This window comes from Erpetoichthys calabaricus, chromosome 1, assembly GCF_900747795.2.
Source record: "Erpetoichthys calabaricus chromosome 1, fErpCal1.3, whole genome shotgun sequence".
NCBI lineage: Eukaryota > Metazoa > Chordata > Cladistia > Polypteriformes > Polypteridae > Erpetoichthys > Erpetoichthys calabaricus.
The window spans coordinates 91,009,704-91,027,953 of NC_041394.2; the positions used below are offsets into that span (position 1 = coordinate 91,009,704).

The following is an 18,250-nucleotide window of genomic DNA, read 5'->3' on the forward strand; positions in this document are numbered from 1 at the left end:
TGCCAGCATTTTGTTTTTCAGCCATTTGTGCTACATTAGGTCTTCTGCTGGTTTAAAAGCAGATGGGCTGGCCTTTGCTCACCACATGCATCAATGAGCCTTGGGCACCCATGACACTGTCGCCAGTTCACCGGTTGTCTTTCTACTAACCACTGCATACCAGAAACACTCCACAAGATTTTTGGAAATGCTCTGAGTCATCTCAATTTGGCTCTTGTCAAAGTTGTTCAGATCCTTACACTTGCCCATTTGTCCTGTTTCCAGCATATCACCTTCAAGATCTGACTGTTCACTTGCTGCTTCATATATTCCACCCTGTGACAGATGCCATTGTAACAAGATAATCAATGCTATTCACGTCACCTCTTAGTGGTTTCAATGCTGTGACTGACTGGTGTACGGGTATATATAAGAACATATAAAAATAAATACTTCTGCATGTCTTTTTTTGTGTTTAAGATGATTTTGTTTTGGTTGCATTTCATTTAAATTTTAATTCAGCTATACTCTATTTGTAATTAGAGTGTACTGTGCTGCGCTTGTAAGTGAAAGCATGCCTGATAAAATAAACTGCATCAATTGTTGCACAATTTGCTTTTCACAGTTGTGTGAATAGAAACCTTACCTGTACCCCTAAACAATAATTTTTGAATCGACATGCAACCTAACTGTAGTACCCCACTGTGCTAGAAATGACATCAATTTAAATAAATTACAAAAAAAAAAAACTTCAGATATTTTGATTTGGGCCTCTTTCCTAATCTCCTTCCTTCCATACTAATGAAGGCATACCATTTTTTATGGACAGAACACTTTATTCACACATTTTATTTTAATTTTCCAGGTATCTGTGACTCAAATACAGGAAGATTAACTGGTGCTGGAAAAATGGTAAATGACATAGCCATTCCAATATCAGCTGAGATATTTTGTTTCCAATAACCTTATTTACTTCTTACTCTGGATTTATCAAATGCAGTTTTTTGTCACTTTTTCCCCACTCAGATTGGACAAAATTAGTTAAGACTTAAAATCAAAGTATAGCAACATGAAAAGTGACTTTTACAATACAATTCATATTTTACCAATTCCAGACACTGACAGTAAATGGGTCAAAGTGGCTTACAAATCTAAAACTTGAAAAAATACAAGTCCTTGAAACACTTTTTTGACGCCCTTGTCAACCTTCACCCCCCCCCCCCATTCCAGTGATACCCCCATGATTACAGCTTTGGCTGACATGAAGTCACTCTATCCTGCAGTGAATGTTTCAGCACCGTGTAAGGAATTCAGAAAGAATGAAGATCTATTTCCAGAAGCTCCCCAAGAAACAGCTGTCCCATACTCATGATGAGGCCTTGGTCAGCTGCTCTTCTGAGTGACTGGCATGCTATACAGAAAACATTTTAAGCTCTTTTACTTCCAAATGCACAAAAAAAAAGGAGTCGTATTTTAGGACTCTTCTGTGACAACCCCATGGGGCACCACGTTCAGGTCTGCTCACCTCATACAGATAAAACTTCAGTCAGTACAGGGTAGGGCTTTCCATGTGGCAAAAGTAAGTAAGTTTAAAAATAGCTCTTGTGTTTCAATCACAGCCTCAATGGGGAACGCTGAACACACCCAAGTCTCCTCTTAGGCAAACCCTCTTTTTCCATGAGGGAAGCTGAGCTAATTCACCCAACTATGTACTTTTCAGACTTGAGTTGGTTGCTGTGTGGCCACGGCTTTGTGATGTTATCATATGGAATGTCCCCTCAGCAATGCTGGGCTGATTCAGGATATTTCAGTTTCAGGCCCTCCTTAAATTGCCGAAAAAGAATTCGATTGCGTCTGTTTTCCTCATCTTTTCTGGCATGGAATTCTCCAGGCACTTTGAAGCCTCTGTGCACCAGAAATGCATTGTTTAGCACAGTGAATTTATAGCCAGCCACATGAAGTTCACAGGCCTACAAAAACAAAGATAAAAGATTCATGACAAAATCTCCAAATATATCATGAAAAGGAGCATGGAAGCAAAACAACACAGTTTACAGATTTGTAGTCTAGGAGCAAGAGTGGCCTAGTTGGTAAGCTGTTCATGTCAAGCACTTTGGGATGGCATTTATCATGGGCTGTACAAAAATAGTTCAGTTGTTTATAGCATCTGCCAACCTTGGAGTCATTTTTCAGACATTCCAGTATTCTGCTTTTAGAATGGAGAAAACAAAGTTTCTTATATAATAGGGGTCTATGGTGACCAACACTGGACTAAAAGGTCCATGAAGAAATCTCATGCTAACTTGTGTCACATAATCCATCCATTATCCAACCCGCTATATCCTAACTACAGGGTCATGGGGTCTGCTGGAGCCAATCCCAGCCAACACAGGGCGCAAGGCAGGAAACAAACCCCGGGCAGGGCACCAGCCCACCGCAGGGCACACACACACCCACACACCAAGGGGTCACTAGGGACAATTTAGGATCGCCAATCCACCTAACCTGCATGTCTTTGGAGTGTGGGAGGAAACCAGGGCACCCAGAGGAAACCCACACAGACACAGGGAGAACATGCAAACTTCACACAGGGAGGGCCCGGTGTCACATAATCACTATGTCAAATAGTCCAGTTGTATACTCACAATGTCCCAGACAAATATATTTTTCCTAAAATATTGTTAAATAAACCACCTCCGGAAAACACTGTTGTAAATGAAAATCGAACATGCTGAGATGCAAACAAGCATTTGAATTGCAGACCCACACCCATCCTTACATTTATATCCATAAGCACAACTGAAGACCCTCAGCTGTGAAAACTACATGGGTGAACTGACCTTCTGTTTGTTGATGCTTCTCAGATATGTGCTATATCCAAGGCATATTCTCTTCCTAATACAGTAATGTTTTCACTCTCATTTCTTTAACTTTTTATCTTTAATTTTACATATCTCTCAGGGCGCTCTGATGATTATAATTTCCTGCCACTCCAGGGGTTGGCATTGTGTCTTAATGCTTTCTGTCTTCCTTCCCCTGCAGACTAGAAGGTTGACGGCTATAACACCACTAAGTGTCCCTTCTGATATCCATCCACCTGGACCTGCCTCTTCCTGCGGGAAGAAATTGAGACCAGAAGATCCGCCATCTTTACACAGTTTGAGAACGTATGGATGGAAAGATGTCACTGCAATTATTGTATGTTTTCTTTGTGTTTTTTTTTATTCTATTAATAAGGTGTCACCAAGGTGCTGCACCCAACTCTCTATCATACAGCTGTTACAGGGCTGGACTTCTGATCAGTGAATTCAAATCCTTGGCTGTGTCTAAGCATTTTCCAGAAGTGGTTTATTTAACAATACCTTAGTTAAAATACATGTGTTTGGGTCGTTATGAGCATATGACTGGACAACATACCATGTGGATTATGGGACATGAGATTTTTTCATGGATTTTTTGAAACTGTTTTCTGTTGAAGAGTATTGGTCACCATAGACCCCAATTATATCAGAAACTTTGTTATATCTACTCTCCATGAAAACATGGTTTAATGTAAAATGCAAACTTTGTTTCAAATGTTACATTTTAAATTTTTGTTTGGTATGTAAATTGTTTTAAGTGATTATTGGGGTTTTTTTTTGCCAGACAATCAATTAACTACTTCAGCTGCCATCTTTGCAAAGCCAAACGCTTTTATATACAGTATAAAAACTCATAAAGTCCTTGTGTGTACCACACACAGCTACTCTAAATACTTTGCTGGGAAACAAATGCACCATTGCATTACAGAGAGAGATATGAAAGGATATAATCTAAAATCTTACAGAATATTTACACAGAAACTTAAAATTAGTTGGTGGCTCTACAAAATGTTAAAATGATGAGCATGAATACAGTACTTTCACAAACAGCATATTTACTTTTTTCTTATTTTTTTTCTAAAATAAAACAATGTCAGATTAAAACTAATTTTGAATTCAGTGCTTTAAAATAAAAAAACACTGACAACAAAATCTATTACTCATTTAAAAATGTCAACACTTTTACAAGGCACTGTATTCACAAATCAGCAAAAATATATAAAAATATCTAATTTGATTTGAGCTTCACGGTAACAATGGAGGACATTGCATACACCCAGTATACATTTTCAAAAGACTGTTCCAAGCAGAAGCAATTGTATTGTTTAAACATAAAGTGCCATTTAAAGTGGGTGACACAAGATAGAGTAATAGAATGATTTAATGGGCCAGAAACGATGTTATGGGGGGGAAATTGGTTTTGGCTAAAATCTTTTTGGCTGGTGATGTAAACAAGTGTACAACAGAAGCATCATAAGCCGTTCTATATCAGGGAGGGAGAGATGTGAAAGGATTTAAAAGAAAATGTAGTTGTTACCCCAAAATTTCCCATTCCTACTCCAGCTAAAACAGGTCTGGGAACACAAATTACCATTAAACAGTGGTGATGACAAACAGGCATTTCTGGGAGATGACAACTCTTTTAGGAAATGGTACATGGCAGGACTGCTATCAAAGATGTATAATGGGTGCCAGGATTTTGTCAATGTGTGGTTTATTCGTCCATCAAAAGTAAAAAATGTGATCATTTTTAGTGTAGTATGTCATTCAAGGGAGTTATAAGTGGTTTATGTTGTTCACAAATACAAATTGGTCAAAAAATGCTGTTAATGGAGCACAGCATCTGCTACTGTAGTTACTTGCCCAAGGCCTAAAAGCTTCCCAACAATTTACAGGCAAGCCATGTTTCAGTACATGTTGGAAACCATTAAAACAGGCATTATGACAGCCTCTCAGTTGAGTCCCCTGTTGTAACACCTATAAATCCCCTAAATCCTTCCTTCCTAGGAGACAGGACAGTTTTTCTGCAACTATCATTGCCAGCAGTGCACCACTTTCACACACACTTATGTCCAGTATACAACATGATATACAAAGACCTTGCCCTATAAAGTTGAATCATACATTCAGCTCTTCTCAAACAAGCTCAGTTACTCCTATATCTGATTAATCACAAACAACTGGGTTTTCTGGCATTCTATAATGACACAACCATTGTCCTATGGTTACCATATTCTGACTCTGGCCCACAATTACTTTTTTTAAACTCAAGACTCTCTACTGGAGCTTGTGAGTGTAACGGATATGTAAACCTAATTATCTGCAAACCTTGTTATGCTGATCTTCCATGCTGGGTATCTCCAGAGATTGGATATACAGTAAATACTATGCACAGAGAAGTCCAGTTGAGATTTAAGAGTTTAGCCTACAGTTCTTTGAGCTTTAAATACCTTGGCTATGCGTACCGCTAAAGATCTAAAAAGCAATTGTGATACCAAGTTTGGCAGTTTGATATGCCAGGACACAGGAATATGTCAAACCATAATTACAGGTTTGATGACCACTGGACTGTGCAATGGACTATTCAGGATTTAAACTATTGGTAATTCTTGTATTTTCAAAGCATTTTAGAACTATAATCCATCCATTGATTAGAAACCTGCTTAATAAATTTCAGAGATGGAGTGTATCCTGGCACTTTCACATGCAAGAAACCCTAGTACTGGATGACAGCCCACCACAGAGCTCAGTCACACTCGTAGTAGGCCAATTAAAATTTGAAAATTCATCAATAATGTGTATCTTTGAAATGTGGAAGGAAAATGGGAGAACCTGAAGGAAACCTCCAAGAACACATAGTTTGCCATTCAAACATTACACAGATACTGACCAAAATGAGAGCCATTCTTTCAAGAAGTATAAAGAAGTAGTGCTAACCACTGTGCCAATGGAGGAATCTTTCAGAAAAAATAAATGAATGAATAAATAAATATGCAAACAAATAAATGCATTGTGAAATGTGGCAAAAAACAAATTAAAGTACAATCTTATGTGTGTTTGTCAGTATGTGTGTGACTGTGGAAAACTACGTACAACAATAAATTCCACATAAACTGACCTCTCTTTTTCAAAGAAGTTGCATCTTTTTCCCTTGTTAGAAGCTCCAGGTCTGTTGTGTTTTGTCCTGTATTTATCTCAATATCCTTCAAAAACAGTCTGACCTATGCACAACGATAACCGTTGCATAAATTGTTTAATTTAACCAGTTTTTTTGCAGTCTGCCCCCTATAGTCATAAAACCAGGCCTAGTTATTTGCAAAATTTTTGTTGAGAGTAATTTTTGAGATTCATAATTTCATTTAAATATACATGTACACACACATGGAGGTATATGCAAGCATGCACACTTGCACACACACACACTCTCATGCACTCAAAGAAGTTTATAAGTGAAGACAGCAAACATGTTGTTTGCCCTTCCAGAGCATATGCTTGATAATGAACAGAAAGAAATGAACTCACAAACACACACCAGGGGCCTCATGTATAGACGGTGCGTATGCACAAAAATGTTGCGTACACCCGTTTCCACACTCAATTTCGAGATGTATAAAAACTAAACTTGGCATAAAGACACACACATTTTCACTGCAGCATCACACCATGCGTATGCACGTTTCTACTCAGGTCTGTAAACAGGTGGCACCCAATGCCAAAGCAGTGCTACTGTTTCTGTGTGGTTTCCCATACTTCTTTAGATTTGCATTCACGATGCTGGCTTTATCAAATACTCCTAAATTAATTGCATATTGTTTTCAAATTTTATTCACTTGATTGTAATCATTCTATAACAATATAATGGTGCATGGAATGGCCAAACTATTCCAACTACCAAAGCTGCTTTAGCGTTGTTAGAAGACATCACAAATGGAAGAATTAGATGTGAGCACATATTTACATATGATAATGACTGGCTTCTAAGCCAATTTAGATTTCCAAGAGTTATCCTCCTGGAGCTGTATGCTGTTAGAATACTAGGGATGTATACTTGATATCATTACTATGACTAAATGCATTTAACTATGTATATTACATTTTACAGATGAATTGTTAACTTCATTTAAATAATGCATACTGTTAATATTTAAATATGCGGGGGCACGGTGCCGCAGTGGTAGTTATGAGCTGGCGTCTCGTCTACGGATTTTTCCTGCCTCGTGCTCGATGCTTGGTAGAACTAGTGTGACCATGGATGGAATACACATACACACACAAACACTCAAATAAATTTATAAGTGAAGATAGCTGACAACTTGTTCGCTCCATCAGAGCACATGCTGGATAATGAAGAGAAAGAAATGAACACATAAAAACACACACCAGATCTGTAAAGGAGGCATTAAGCCATCCAATACCAATCTGTCAATCTATACAGCTTGTTTACTTTATTTGACTCAATGTGTTTAGCTTTGTATTAATTATTATTGAAGTTGCTCACCTGATTAATTTTCCTGCTCATTTCACTCTGTTCATTTGTGTACATAATAAATATAAGTTAATGTACCTGGGTTATATATTATTACACAGTACAATCGGTTGTATTGTATTGTAAAATGTTCTGTTGAGTGATTTCCTGGTGTTCACTAACATTAAATGTACTTGAAAGTACTGTATGGATCATTCCATACCAATTTTTCTTTTATGGTTTGCTCTTAGTTGCCTTGTTATGTAAACCACAAACACTGAAAGGTCAGAATTGTCAGGGACAAATGGGCTAAAATCAAGGAATAAACATATACAGTGAATAAATACATGGGCCCTAAAATCCTGACTGCATATAGTGAACGTTTAGGCAGAACTAAAATACACACTACATGCAATTTATGTGACTAAAGACACATAGCAAGGGCAAGGAAACTTTTAAGTATAGATCGATCTCATATTAATAAACAGCTCAAGCTTAATCGGTCTGATGGAACGTTCGGCCTCTTAAGCACGTTCTACACAATTTTTGCAGATCTAGATTTTTAAATGGTGCCACCTTTAATTGTCGTTAAGCCGTAGTGCTCAGGGTTTTCAAATCGGAAAGGAAAACATCTGCAGGAGTCGCGTCCCCTGTTGCTTAGCAACTCGCCCCGCGCGCATGGTTGGTAACTCGCCTGACTTATCCTGTTAAAGCCGTACTGCCTAAATCTCTCGTCGTAGAGCGGAGTGTCTTGACTGCCTATGTAAAAGGGCTCCCAGGGGTCAGTCCATGACAAAGTGTAAGCCACGTCGAGATCACCGCTGTCGCTAACGTCGCCTGGTCCCTGGTGATGCAAGTTCAGCCACTGGGAGTAGTTCGTGGGCGCGTGGCACTTGTGGCACAGCTCCTCGTAGAAGGGGCGCACCTCGCCCACCTGGTACAGCTGCAGGAGCTCTTTCTTACTAGCTGGAATCTTGCGGGTGTGTCGGATTTCAAAGGCTGGCAGCACAAATACTTCGTCTGGCTGAGGAGTTCGCCTTTTTATGAACTGTAGGAACTGATCGTGCAGATTTTCGCTGGGCATCATATCAATATCGATGACGAGCGTGTACGCAGCCTCGATGCTTCCCCTGGCTACGTTACGCAGCAAGTTGTTGGGGTATGACACGTTACCGGCTATCGCATAGTTCTGGTACATATCCCTGTGTTTATCCAGCTTACCAAACACCCCTTGACAGTCCTTCAAGCCCACGAAATGCTCCCTATCGTTCTCGGGGAAAGTGGCAAGATCGCCGGAGTGGCAAATTAAGTGAAAGTCCACCAGAGCTTGGATGTGTGGACACAAGAGGCTCAGGGCGTAGATGAGTGCCGTGGCAAACTTGACCACGTGTGTGTGGGCAAAAATGGCAACGGACAACGGGCCGTCCCAGCGCTCCAGCAGCTCGTTCAGATGGTGCAGGTTATTGATGGAGGTGTGGGTCGCCAGAACAAACTGGGGCTGAGACGTCGACTCGCCATCCGGTTGCTGACGAGAGGAGAAGTCGCTCTTGATGATGTTTTTATAGATCCGGTACTGGCCACTCGAGTCAAATATGCCGCCGGTTGAGAGGGAGTATTTCAAGCGCTCTTTCTTGGCGTTTTTACGAGTCATAAATACACCCCCGCGCTGGTTTCCGTTGCTCTCGAAAAGCTCCGAGTATTTGTAGCGCTGCTGTTTTCCGTGCAGCCGGGACAGAAGAGACAGATAAATGAGCTGCAGCAAAGCCACGATCAACAAAGCGCTCAGCACAATCTTAAACACCGAGCACCTCTTCAGAAAATGCATCTTTGTGATCCAAGTGGTACCCCAGCGTTTTAGGCAGCTATAGCTAGCCAGACAGGTGACGTCCTTCAGCCATTGTCGCGCATCTCCTGTCCCTCGGGAAATTCAAATTATCGAAGGAATGAACAATGAGCTAACACAGGTGGTTTACGAATCAGAGCTTCGATGGTAAAACGCGCATATTGCGGATCTCTGGTGCTGCGAGCCCTGCCAGGATCACAAAGCTTGTTCTGCTGAGTGGGATAGGTTGGCTGCTCTTGTTTACACAAGATCTGCGACTTCGGATCTGGAAAGCGCTCCCCCTCGCACTGGAGGATCGTGTGCGTCCGGCTGCAGTCGACGGAGAGCGTCGAGTCGCGAACGTGACCGAACAATCGTAAGAAGTACTGTTCAAAAATAGTAATCATCATCAGAATTATTATTTTTTTCAGCAGTCCTTTAACTGCGTGTAAATATATATCAATTGGTTTTGTTTCCAGCATATTTCAATTCAGCTAGTGCAGCCATGTGGCCAGTTTTTAATACGGAAAAACTTCTTGTGATTGAATGAAAGGTTATCATTCCGGCGATACCTGTCGGTACATTGTTTACAAGCGTAATGTATATTTTACCATTAGAAAAAATCAATCTAATGTCTCGTAAAACGGAAAGGACCACAACTCCCAAATCCCATGTTCTTCTTTTAATTGTTTTGTGTGCATTAAAACACTCAAAAACGATTTGATAAATGAACTAAATTCAGTAATGGACAGCAGTACCATAAAATTGAGTTTAGTTTTAAAATGAAACATTCGTTTTAAGTTGATACATTCACTTTGTGTTCAGAAAACATAACATAGTTAAGGTAAATTAAATGCATGTGTAGAATTAAAGTATTTCAATCCCTTTCATTAAACATTAAAATTACATGTTTCTTAAAGTCTTAAATCAATCCATCAAAAACATTGTTCACTGCATATGAATGAAAATTGTGGACTGTGGTGTGATTCAATAAACACATAGACATAGGAGGTTGGTTAATGTGTAGTGGTTCACTTATTACTGCAGAAGGTAATCAAATTTTGTTTTAGTTGATTGTAGTTTTCATGTAATCTTAACATTAATTATATTATTTTATTGGAAACTTAGAAAAAGATAACTTTCTGATGTAGGGGGCAAACATGTATTAAAGTAAAGTAACGTAAATCCCCCTCCCCCCCCCCCCCCCCCCCCCTAACAAATCCGTAGCATTTAGAAAAGAAATCACTTTCTTTTCTGAGTGTTTCTTTATATAAAATATCACGTTTTATGCAAATCTAACATAGTCATGTACAAAAAACTGTTATTTTAAGTTAAATTAGCTTAATTTAACTGTAAAGGAGACTGGGAATACTACGTTTCTAGGATTAGAAAAGTATTAATTTAGAATAAGATCAACATAAAATAAGTGAGTAATAACCACAGTCCCCGAGACTGATTGCGTTTCTTTTGAAAGAAAATAATCTGATTGCTTTGTATCAACACAAAATAATTGTGTTAGTGTCACATAATAAGCTTAAGTCAATATAACTAGAAAAAGGTAAGTAACATCAGAAGGCATAGTTATTTTAAGTAACTTAATTTAAATGCACAAATTGAACATCCCTAATAGTTCATCTTTTTAGTGAAGAGATATTTAAAAATGAACACGGAGCAAGGTGATGGCGTGGCGCCCTGTCCAGGATCATTTCTGCCTTGCACCTGGTGTTTGCTGAGTAAGGCTCCAGGATATGAATGGGTAGTTAAGAACATTATACTAAGTAACAGTGTTAACAAAAGAGGACGTGAAAACACATCTGTGTTTTCAAAAGCTGTTACTGCAATAATCATCATTATGAATTATGAACAAGGTGATTATTTTTCTGGTCACTCAAAATTATTGTGGTATGTTGTTATTACACAGTTCATTTAAATTGACTTTATTTAACATTACCATGTTTTAAGACTTTAAGTATGCTTCTCTAGTAGAACTGAATTTTATTTATTGGGTGTGTAAAAAACATAAATGGATTTCATTGCTTTATACACCAGCATCAATTCCACAAATCATTTTGACTGTATATTGCCAAGCAGCTGCCTTATGCCGACTTTACTTAAAATTAGCATGTTTTTAACTTTTAAAAAATGATTTTAGTTATTATATAGTTATATATTATTATAGTTCCATCCTATGTCTCTGTTTCCAATGCAATTGACATCATTTTGTCAGATATCATAGTAACTCAGTTCATTTATGTTCAGACAGAGCAAATTAATTTCATTGCCATATAACTGTAATTTTCAGGTGAGGGCATGGACATAGTGTGATTTATTTTTATATATTTTCCAAATTGTTTGGGATTTTTACTTTTTTGCACAGCGTCAAACAAAGATTAAGACTTTATACATAAAAATAACTTTTTAACTGCCAAAAATCTGTACTATTATGAAAGTGGCTTTAGGCTAGTGTGTCTTCATTAATTTGGCAAACCCATTACACACTGTACATCACAAGACCATGCATGTGTTCTCCATGTGAAAATTATTACTTATCTTGAGCATAATTGGTTATTTACATGTCCGACCTTGTTGGGTTGGCGTTTGTATATTTTAGAGTATTGCAATATGGATGGCGGCTAGTTCAAGCAAAATAAGAAAAAAAATTATTAAGGATTTACTGGATGGTTTCGTGCTTTATGAAAGGCTAGGGCACAAAGAAATATGTATTTTAGATCTAAACATTTGGTTTAAATTAGGATAATTTAATTCAATCAAGTGGAAATAACTAAAAAATGTATTAAGTAAATCCAACAGTTTATTTTTTCAATAAACTTGTTATAATAACTAAAGATAGATCTCCACGTTTGGTGTCATAATCTCCTTAAGTAGATCTAACAAGTGTAGTTTAGGATTAGGAACAAACTACCTGAAGAAGCAGATATTCAGTTGTCTTAAATGATTCACATCAACTAAAAAATCCTGTTGTGCCTTCAATGCCTATCGACACACGTTGGCCCTGCTAAGGGCAGGACTGAACACCTTTGGGGTTGGAGTTTGTGACTGATTACAGCTTCAACTGGAAAAAGGTGAAGCAGCCTTAAGAAATGAGGTTGCCCAAGAGGTTATCTGCTTTTATGAATTTTATGACACAAAATGTAAGGCTGGAAATGAGTAGAATATGAAGTATTTTGGGAAGATGCAAAATCTGGGCAGCACTGAGGCTTCACTTAAGACATTTCATAATGTGAACTCATCTGGACACTGGTGCCTGTGTCTGCCAAATAGATTACACATGCAAGCAATTTTTATGTGAAGAATTAAACACACAATACAGAGGCAGGATCTAAGATTAGGCGCACAGAGAATGACAATAAAAATAATGCAGTATTATAAGAATATGCATAACTGATAACCAATAATAATAGTATATTAACAAGTGCCACAGCGCTTTGTGTCTAGTCATGTGAAATAGGACTGTTTGTACTTGACGTCGGCAGAATGTCTAAGTTTTGTACTCAATGACAACAGCCAACACACCACTTGTGAATAAACATTAACTTTAAAATATGTGATGATGCATAATTACTTTTAGAGTTCTAGAATCAATGTGCTATGCTTAAATAATGACAAGGCCATGTAAAAAGGTATGTTTCCAGCAGTTTTGTGAATGTCCAGTCTTACTAGCTTGACATATTTGAAGTTTAGTTTTTTACAGACCCTCAAGAAATATTATAACAAGCAAAAAAACAGCAAACCCCTCAAACACACACAAGAACTACAGGAAAGAAGAAAAATGTTTGACTTTGCAAAAGATAATTGAGCAGTCCAAGTCACAGTGAGGCATTGTACAGGTTTGCTGCTGTTGGTATAAAGGAGTCCCCAGTAGCGTTTCTTGACACACTTTTGCTGAATGATTCATTAGCTGAAAGTCCTCAGTGCTAGTGTATCAAGAGGAGAATGCACAGCATTGTTCATAATGGCACGCAGTTTTGTTTTCATTTCACTCCTCTGCTGCTACCTCTGTAGGGTCCAGAGTGCATCCCATAACTGAGTCTTCCCTTTTTATTAGCTTGTTGAATCAGTGGGCCTCTCTTGAAGTGATGTTACCAGCCAAGCACACCAAAGCATAGAAAATCGCACTGGCCATCACAGAGTTATAGAGGATGTGAAGGATGTCCCTTCTCACGTTATCCTGGGATATTTAAATTTTTGTACTGGAAATGCATTTTCAAAATGATGATTAAAGTATTACCCAATCTAAAGCCATGGATGAACAGCCATGTGTGAGCTTTTCTGAAAGAACAAGATATGGGTTTCAGGGCAGGTGATACACCAGCAACAACAACAACAACAACATTTATTTCTAGAGCAAATTTTCATACAAATGATGTAGCTCAAAGTGCTTTACATGATGAATAAAGAGAAAAAAAGACAAAAGAATTAAGAAAATAGAATTAGGGAACACTAATTAACATAGAATAAAAGTAAGGTCCAATGTCCAGGGAGGACAGAAAAAACAAAAAAAAAAATCTGCAGAGGTTCCGAGGGCATGAGACCACCCAGCCCCCTCAAGGCATTCTACCTAACATCAATGACCTCACAATCAGTCCTCATGGTATTCAGGGTTCACATGGAAAACCTTGATGATGACGGTCATTTGAACTTCTGGCTTAATCCATCAATGTAGGGACATCATGGTGCTTTGATCAGGTTGGGCAGGTTGGATCAGCTATGTCCGCACTGTGGGGCACTATTTTCCCAGAGAGGGTTGAGGAGGGACAAAAGACTGTGTTGCCAAAATAGAAATGTATTGCTTACACTATGGGAACCACCGCAACATACTGAAAGACATCTTTCTTGTACTTCTTGTACAGTATCAACAGCTCCTTAGATTTTGAGTCCATAGTATCCCCTAACAAATGTATCCTTAAATATCTAGAAGGAACAGATAATCTACCCCGATTTCATAAAATGCATCAAAAACAATGTAATTCTTTTTAATTGTTTTGACACAAAGCCACACATCATAAACGACCTTATGGTGGGTGATGACAAGACGTACTTCAGTAGAGTCAGAATCACTTCTGAAGATGAACAACTTAACTTCCCCATTGAATTCATTCACTCTTTGACACAGTCTGGACTACAACCTCAAATAGTAACTCTATAAAAAAAAGAATGGTCATCATTGTTCTTAGAAATAGTCAACATCACCAGATGTGTCTTCCCAAATCTTCTTCAAAACGTGATTAAGGTAGAGGTCACAGGGTCTTTCATTATGTTTCATTTTTTTTTGTTAGAGAGTGCAGGCAGGGTGGAATGGGTGGAGAAGAGTGTCAGGAGTAATGTGTGACAGACGGTATCAGCAAGAGTGAAAAGGAAGGTCTACAGGACGTTAGTGAAACCAGCTATGTTATATAGGTTGGAGATGGTGGCACTGACCAGAAAGCAGGAGACAGAGCTGGAGGTAGCAGAGTTAAAGATGCTAAGATTTGCATTGGTTGTGACGAGGATGGATAGGATTAGGAATGAGGACATTACAGGGTCAGCTCAAGTTGGACGGTTGGGAGACAAAGTCAGAGAGAAGAGATTGAGTTGGTTTGGACATGTGCAGAGGAGAGATGCTGGGTATATTGGGAGAAGGATGTTAAGGATAGAGCTGCCAGGGAAGAGAAAAAGAGGACGGCCTAAGAGAAGGTTTATGGTTGTGGTGAGAGGGGACATGCAGGCACACAAAGCAGTACAAGTGAGTCTCAATAGAGCCATCAGAGAGGCCTGGTGCAAATATAAACAGTGCATCAAGAAAAACTTTGTGGATAACAACCTCCGAAGCATGTGGAAGGGAATAAAAAAACTGACAAACTATAAGACTAGCAGTTTGACCACTATCGATGACATAGATCTTCTTAATACTTTGAGCCAGTTTTTTGTGCGCTTTGACATTGAACACAGTGGAGCTTCTCTCTGCACTACTAATATCAGTAAGTGAACAGTCATTGGTCTTACAGGACCACCAGGTGAGATCCACCCTTCAAAAGGTCAATGCTAGCAAAGCTGCTAGTGGAGTGCCTGGAAGGGTACTAAAGGCATGTGCAGCTCAACTGGCAGACATATTAACTGAGATATTTAATCTGACTACAAAAAGCTGTTGTTCCAACATGCCTCAAATCTTCTACAATAGTCCCAGTGCCCAAGAAGTCTGCGGTGAAGTGCCTGAACGACAAACAGCCATTTGCTCTAACACCCATAATCATGAAGTGTTTCAAGAGACTGGTGCTTTCCCATATCAATGTCTTTTATTCCTCTGTATCTGGATAAACACCAGTTTGCTTATCGGTCAAACCATTCTATAGATGATGCCATCTTGATTGCACGTCATATACCTCTATCCCACTTAGAGCAACCAAACACCTATGTGATATAATAATCTGATCTTTAATATCAGCAAGGCAAAGGAAATTATTGTAGACATCAGGAAAGAAAGAACACCTCCGCTTTCATATTCATGGTGATGCAGTGGAATGTGTGAAGAGTCTTAAGTTCCTAGGAGTCTACTGTATAAAACAAAGGATCTCACTTGGTCTCATAACATCTTTTATCTGGTGAGAAAAACTCAACAACGACTGTACTTTCTCGGGAAGCTGAGGCAGACTCATCTACCTCAGCTGCTTTTAATCATTTTCTACCATAGTGCAATAGAATGTATGCTCTTCCACAGCATGATTGTGTAGTATGCCAGCTGCACAATTACAGAACAGAAGGAGCTATACCATGCAGAAAATTATTGGGGCAGACCTCCCAAACATAGGCACCATCTATGCTAGCCAACTTCAGACAAAAGCTTGCAGCATTATGAGAGACACGGCACATCCAGGCCACCATGTCTTTACCCTGCTGCCGTATGGAAAGAGGTTTGGGGCAATCAGATCACACACTAACAGACTGAGAAATAGCTTTTTCCATAGAGACCTCTCCAAACCCAATACTCCTCCAGTTTATAGCAACTGTAATATAAACATAAAATATACAACATTGACACCCACATATAGACACATTTTACCTTCACATTAATCACACATACAAGCAACTTATCCTTAAGCAATATGTATTGACACTTTAAATACATTTTTTTAAGTTGTACATAATGTCATTTTTTATATAGCAACTGAATATATGCTGCTATCTTCGTTACTTTTCATCATTACCTGAATAATTTGAATAATTGTCTTAGTGTAGCATTTTTTTGTTACCTTTTTTACTTGCTGCACATGGAAAGTTGTCATCAGAATTTTGTTGTACGAAAGTACAGTATAATGACAAATAAATAAACTGTAAAGGAACACAGTCTCCCAGGGACGAAAAGCCTGCTTCACCTTTTCTTATATAGTTCCTCTGTGTTCCGAGACCAGTCCAACCTGTCATTGATGCGGACCCCCAAGTACTTGTAACAGTACACCACCTCTACTTCCATCCCCTGAATAATGACCGGACATAGAGGAATTAGTAACTATTTATAAAGTTTGTGTCTTCAAAGTAGGCATACAGATAGTCTGTAATTTGTTGTCAGGCTGGCAGGGGATGCCATGTTCTGAGATGGTCCTGGTGTTAGGATGTTCAAGTTGTAGTGCATTGTTGTACGTTTTAGTAGCTGCATTTGTGTTCATGCTGTAAAGGCCGCACACTGGCTAAAGGGCATAAGTAAGACTGCTGAGCAAATGCAATGTTTGCAATGTACTGTATGATCCTTGGTAAAGTTAACACCTCATTTAAGCTCATTGTTTCTGTTATATTTAACTATTTGAACACTGAAAGCCAATTATTAAGTCTTAGGTAAACATGCTAATATTTTAAATAAGCAAAGGGCCATTGCTGCCAAGCAATTTCAATAAGGCACACTTTGCTGCCATCTAGTGATTAAGTAGTGCTTTTAATTTAGTATTATTTTAGCTGATGTGTACTGTATTATGAAAGTTCATGTGTTCAGAACTACTCACACCTATTATATGTTTACATGGATATAAAGAAATAAAAGGATTCTTTATTACCAGTTCCAAATAATGATAATAATAATAGATTTTAATCATATTTTTTAGTACCAGTTCCAAATAATAATAATAATAATACATTTTATTTATATTCTTTATTACCAGTTCCAAATAATAATAATAATACATTTTATTTATAACACACTTTTCTTAACCCAAAGTGGTGAAATTTATAACAAAAAAGTAGAATAAAAAATATAAACCAAGTAGTAAATTAAAAAATGAAAAACGATATGTAACATATAGTAACATACACAGACAAAGTAGAATAATAAAACAGAATACAACATAAGATTGTGCAAATAAAATCCAAGTAAAAGAAAGACAGGTGTAACAGTTGTTAAAATCCTTAAAAGCTCTGTTGAACAAAAGTGTTTTTAGCAGTTTCTTAAAGCAGTAAAGAGTTTGGGCACATCTGACACCTACTGTCAGGGAGCATGACAAGAAAAAGCTCCCTCCATCATGGAATTAAGTTTGCAAAATGGCTGCTGCAGGGTGAGAGAGCTAGCAGATCAGACAAACAGCACAATGGAATGTAGTAATTACAGTCATATGGAAAAGTTTGGGAACCCCTCTCAGCCTCCATAATAATTTACTCTATTTTCAACAAAAAAAGATAACAGTGGTATGTCTTTCATTTCTTAGGAACATCTGAGTACTGGGGTGTTTTCTGGACAAAGATTTTTAGTGAAGCAGTATTTAGTTTTATGAAATTAAATCAAATGTGAAAAACTGGCTGTGCAAAAATGTGGGTCCCCTTGTAATTTTGCTGATTTGAATGCATGTAACTGCTCAGTACTGATTACTTGCAACACCAAATTGGTTGGATTAGTTTGTTAATCCTTGAACTTCATAGCCACGAGTGTTCAATCATGAGAAAGGTATTCAAGGTGGTCAATTGCAAGTTGTGCTTCCCTTTGACTCTCCTCTGAAGAGTGACAGCATGGGATCCTCAAAGTAACTCTCAAAAGATCTGAAAACAAAGATTGTTCAGTCTTATGGTTTAGGGGAAGGCTACAAAAAGCTATCTCAGAGGTTTAAACTGTCAGTTTCAACTGTAAGGAATGGAATCAGGAAATCG

The 18,250-nt window shown here is 38.2% G+C and overlaps 1 protein-coding gene across 1 annotated transcript; it reads right to left on the reverse strand.

Moving 5' to 3' along the window:
• Window positions 1-791: 791 nt before the first annotated feature.
• On the reverse strand, window positions 792-9,412 carry b4gat1 (beta-1,4-glucuronyltransferase 1). Its single transcript, XM_028803269.2, has 2 exons — window positions 8,000-9,412; window positions 792-1,949 (listed from the first exon to the last, which is right to left on the reverse strand). The coding sequence occupies exons 1-2, from the start codon at window positions 9,128-9,130 to the stop codon at window positions 1,758-1,760; spliced, it is 1,323 nt and encodes a 440-aa protein (XP_028659102.1). The 5' UTR covers window positions 9,131-9,412; the 3' UTR covers window positions 792-1,757.
• Between the last annotated feature and the right edge of the window lie 8,838 nt (window positions 9,413-18,250).

What these genes read in the sequence shown, in the direction of transcription:
- b4gat1 (XM_028803269.2), bottom strand. Translation starts at nt 9,130, where the DNA reads ATGCATTTTCTGAAGAGGTGCTCGGTGTTTAAGATTGTGCTGAGCGCT. An exon ending in GCTTTAACAGGATAAGTCAG is followed by an intron (nt 1,950 to 7,999) that starts GCGAGTTACCAA and finishes TTGTTTTTGTAG; the next exon opens with GCCTGTGAACTTCATGTGGC.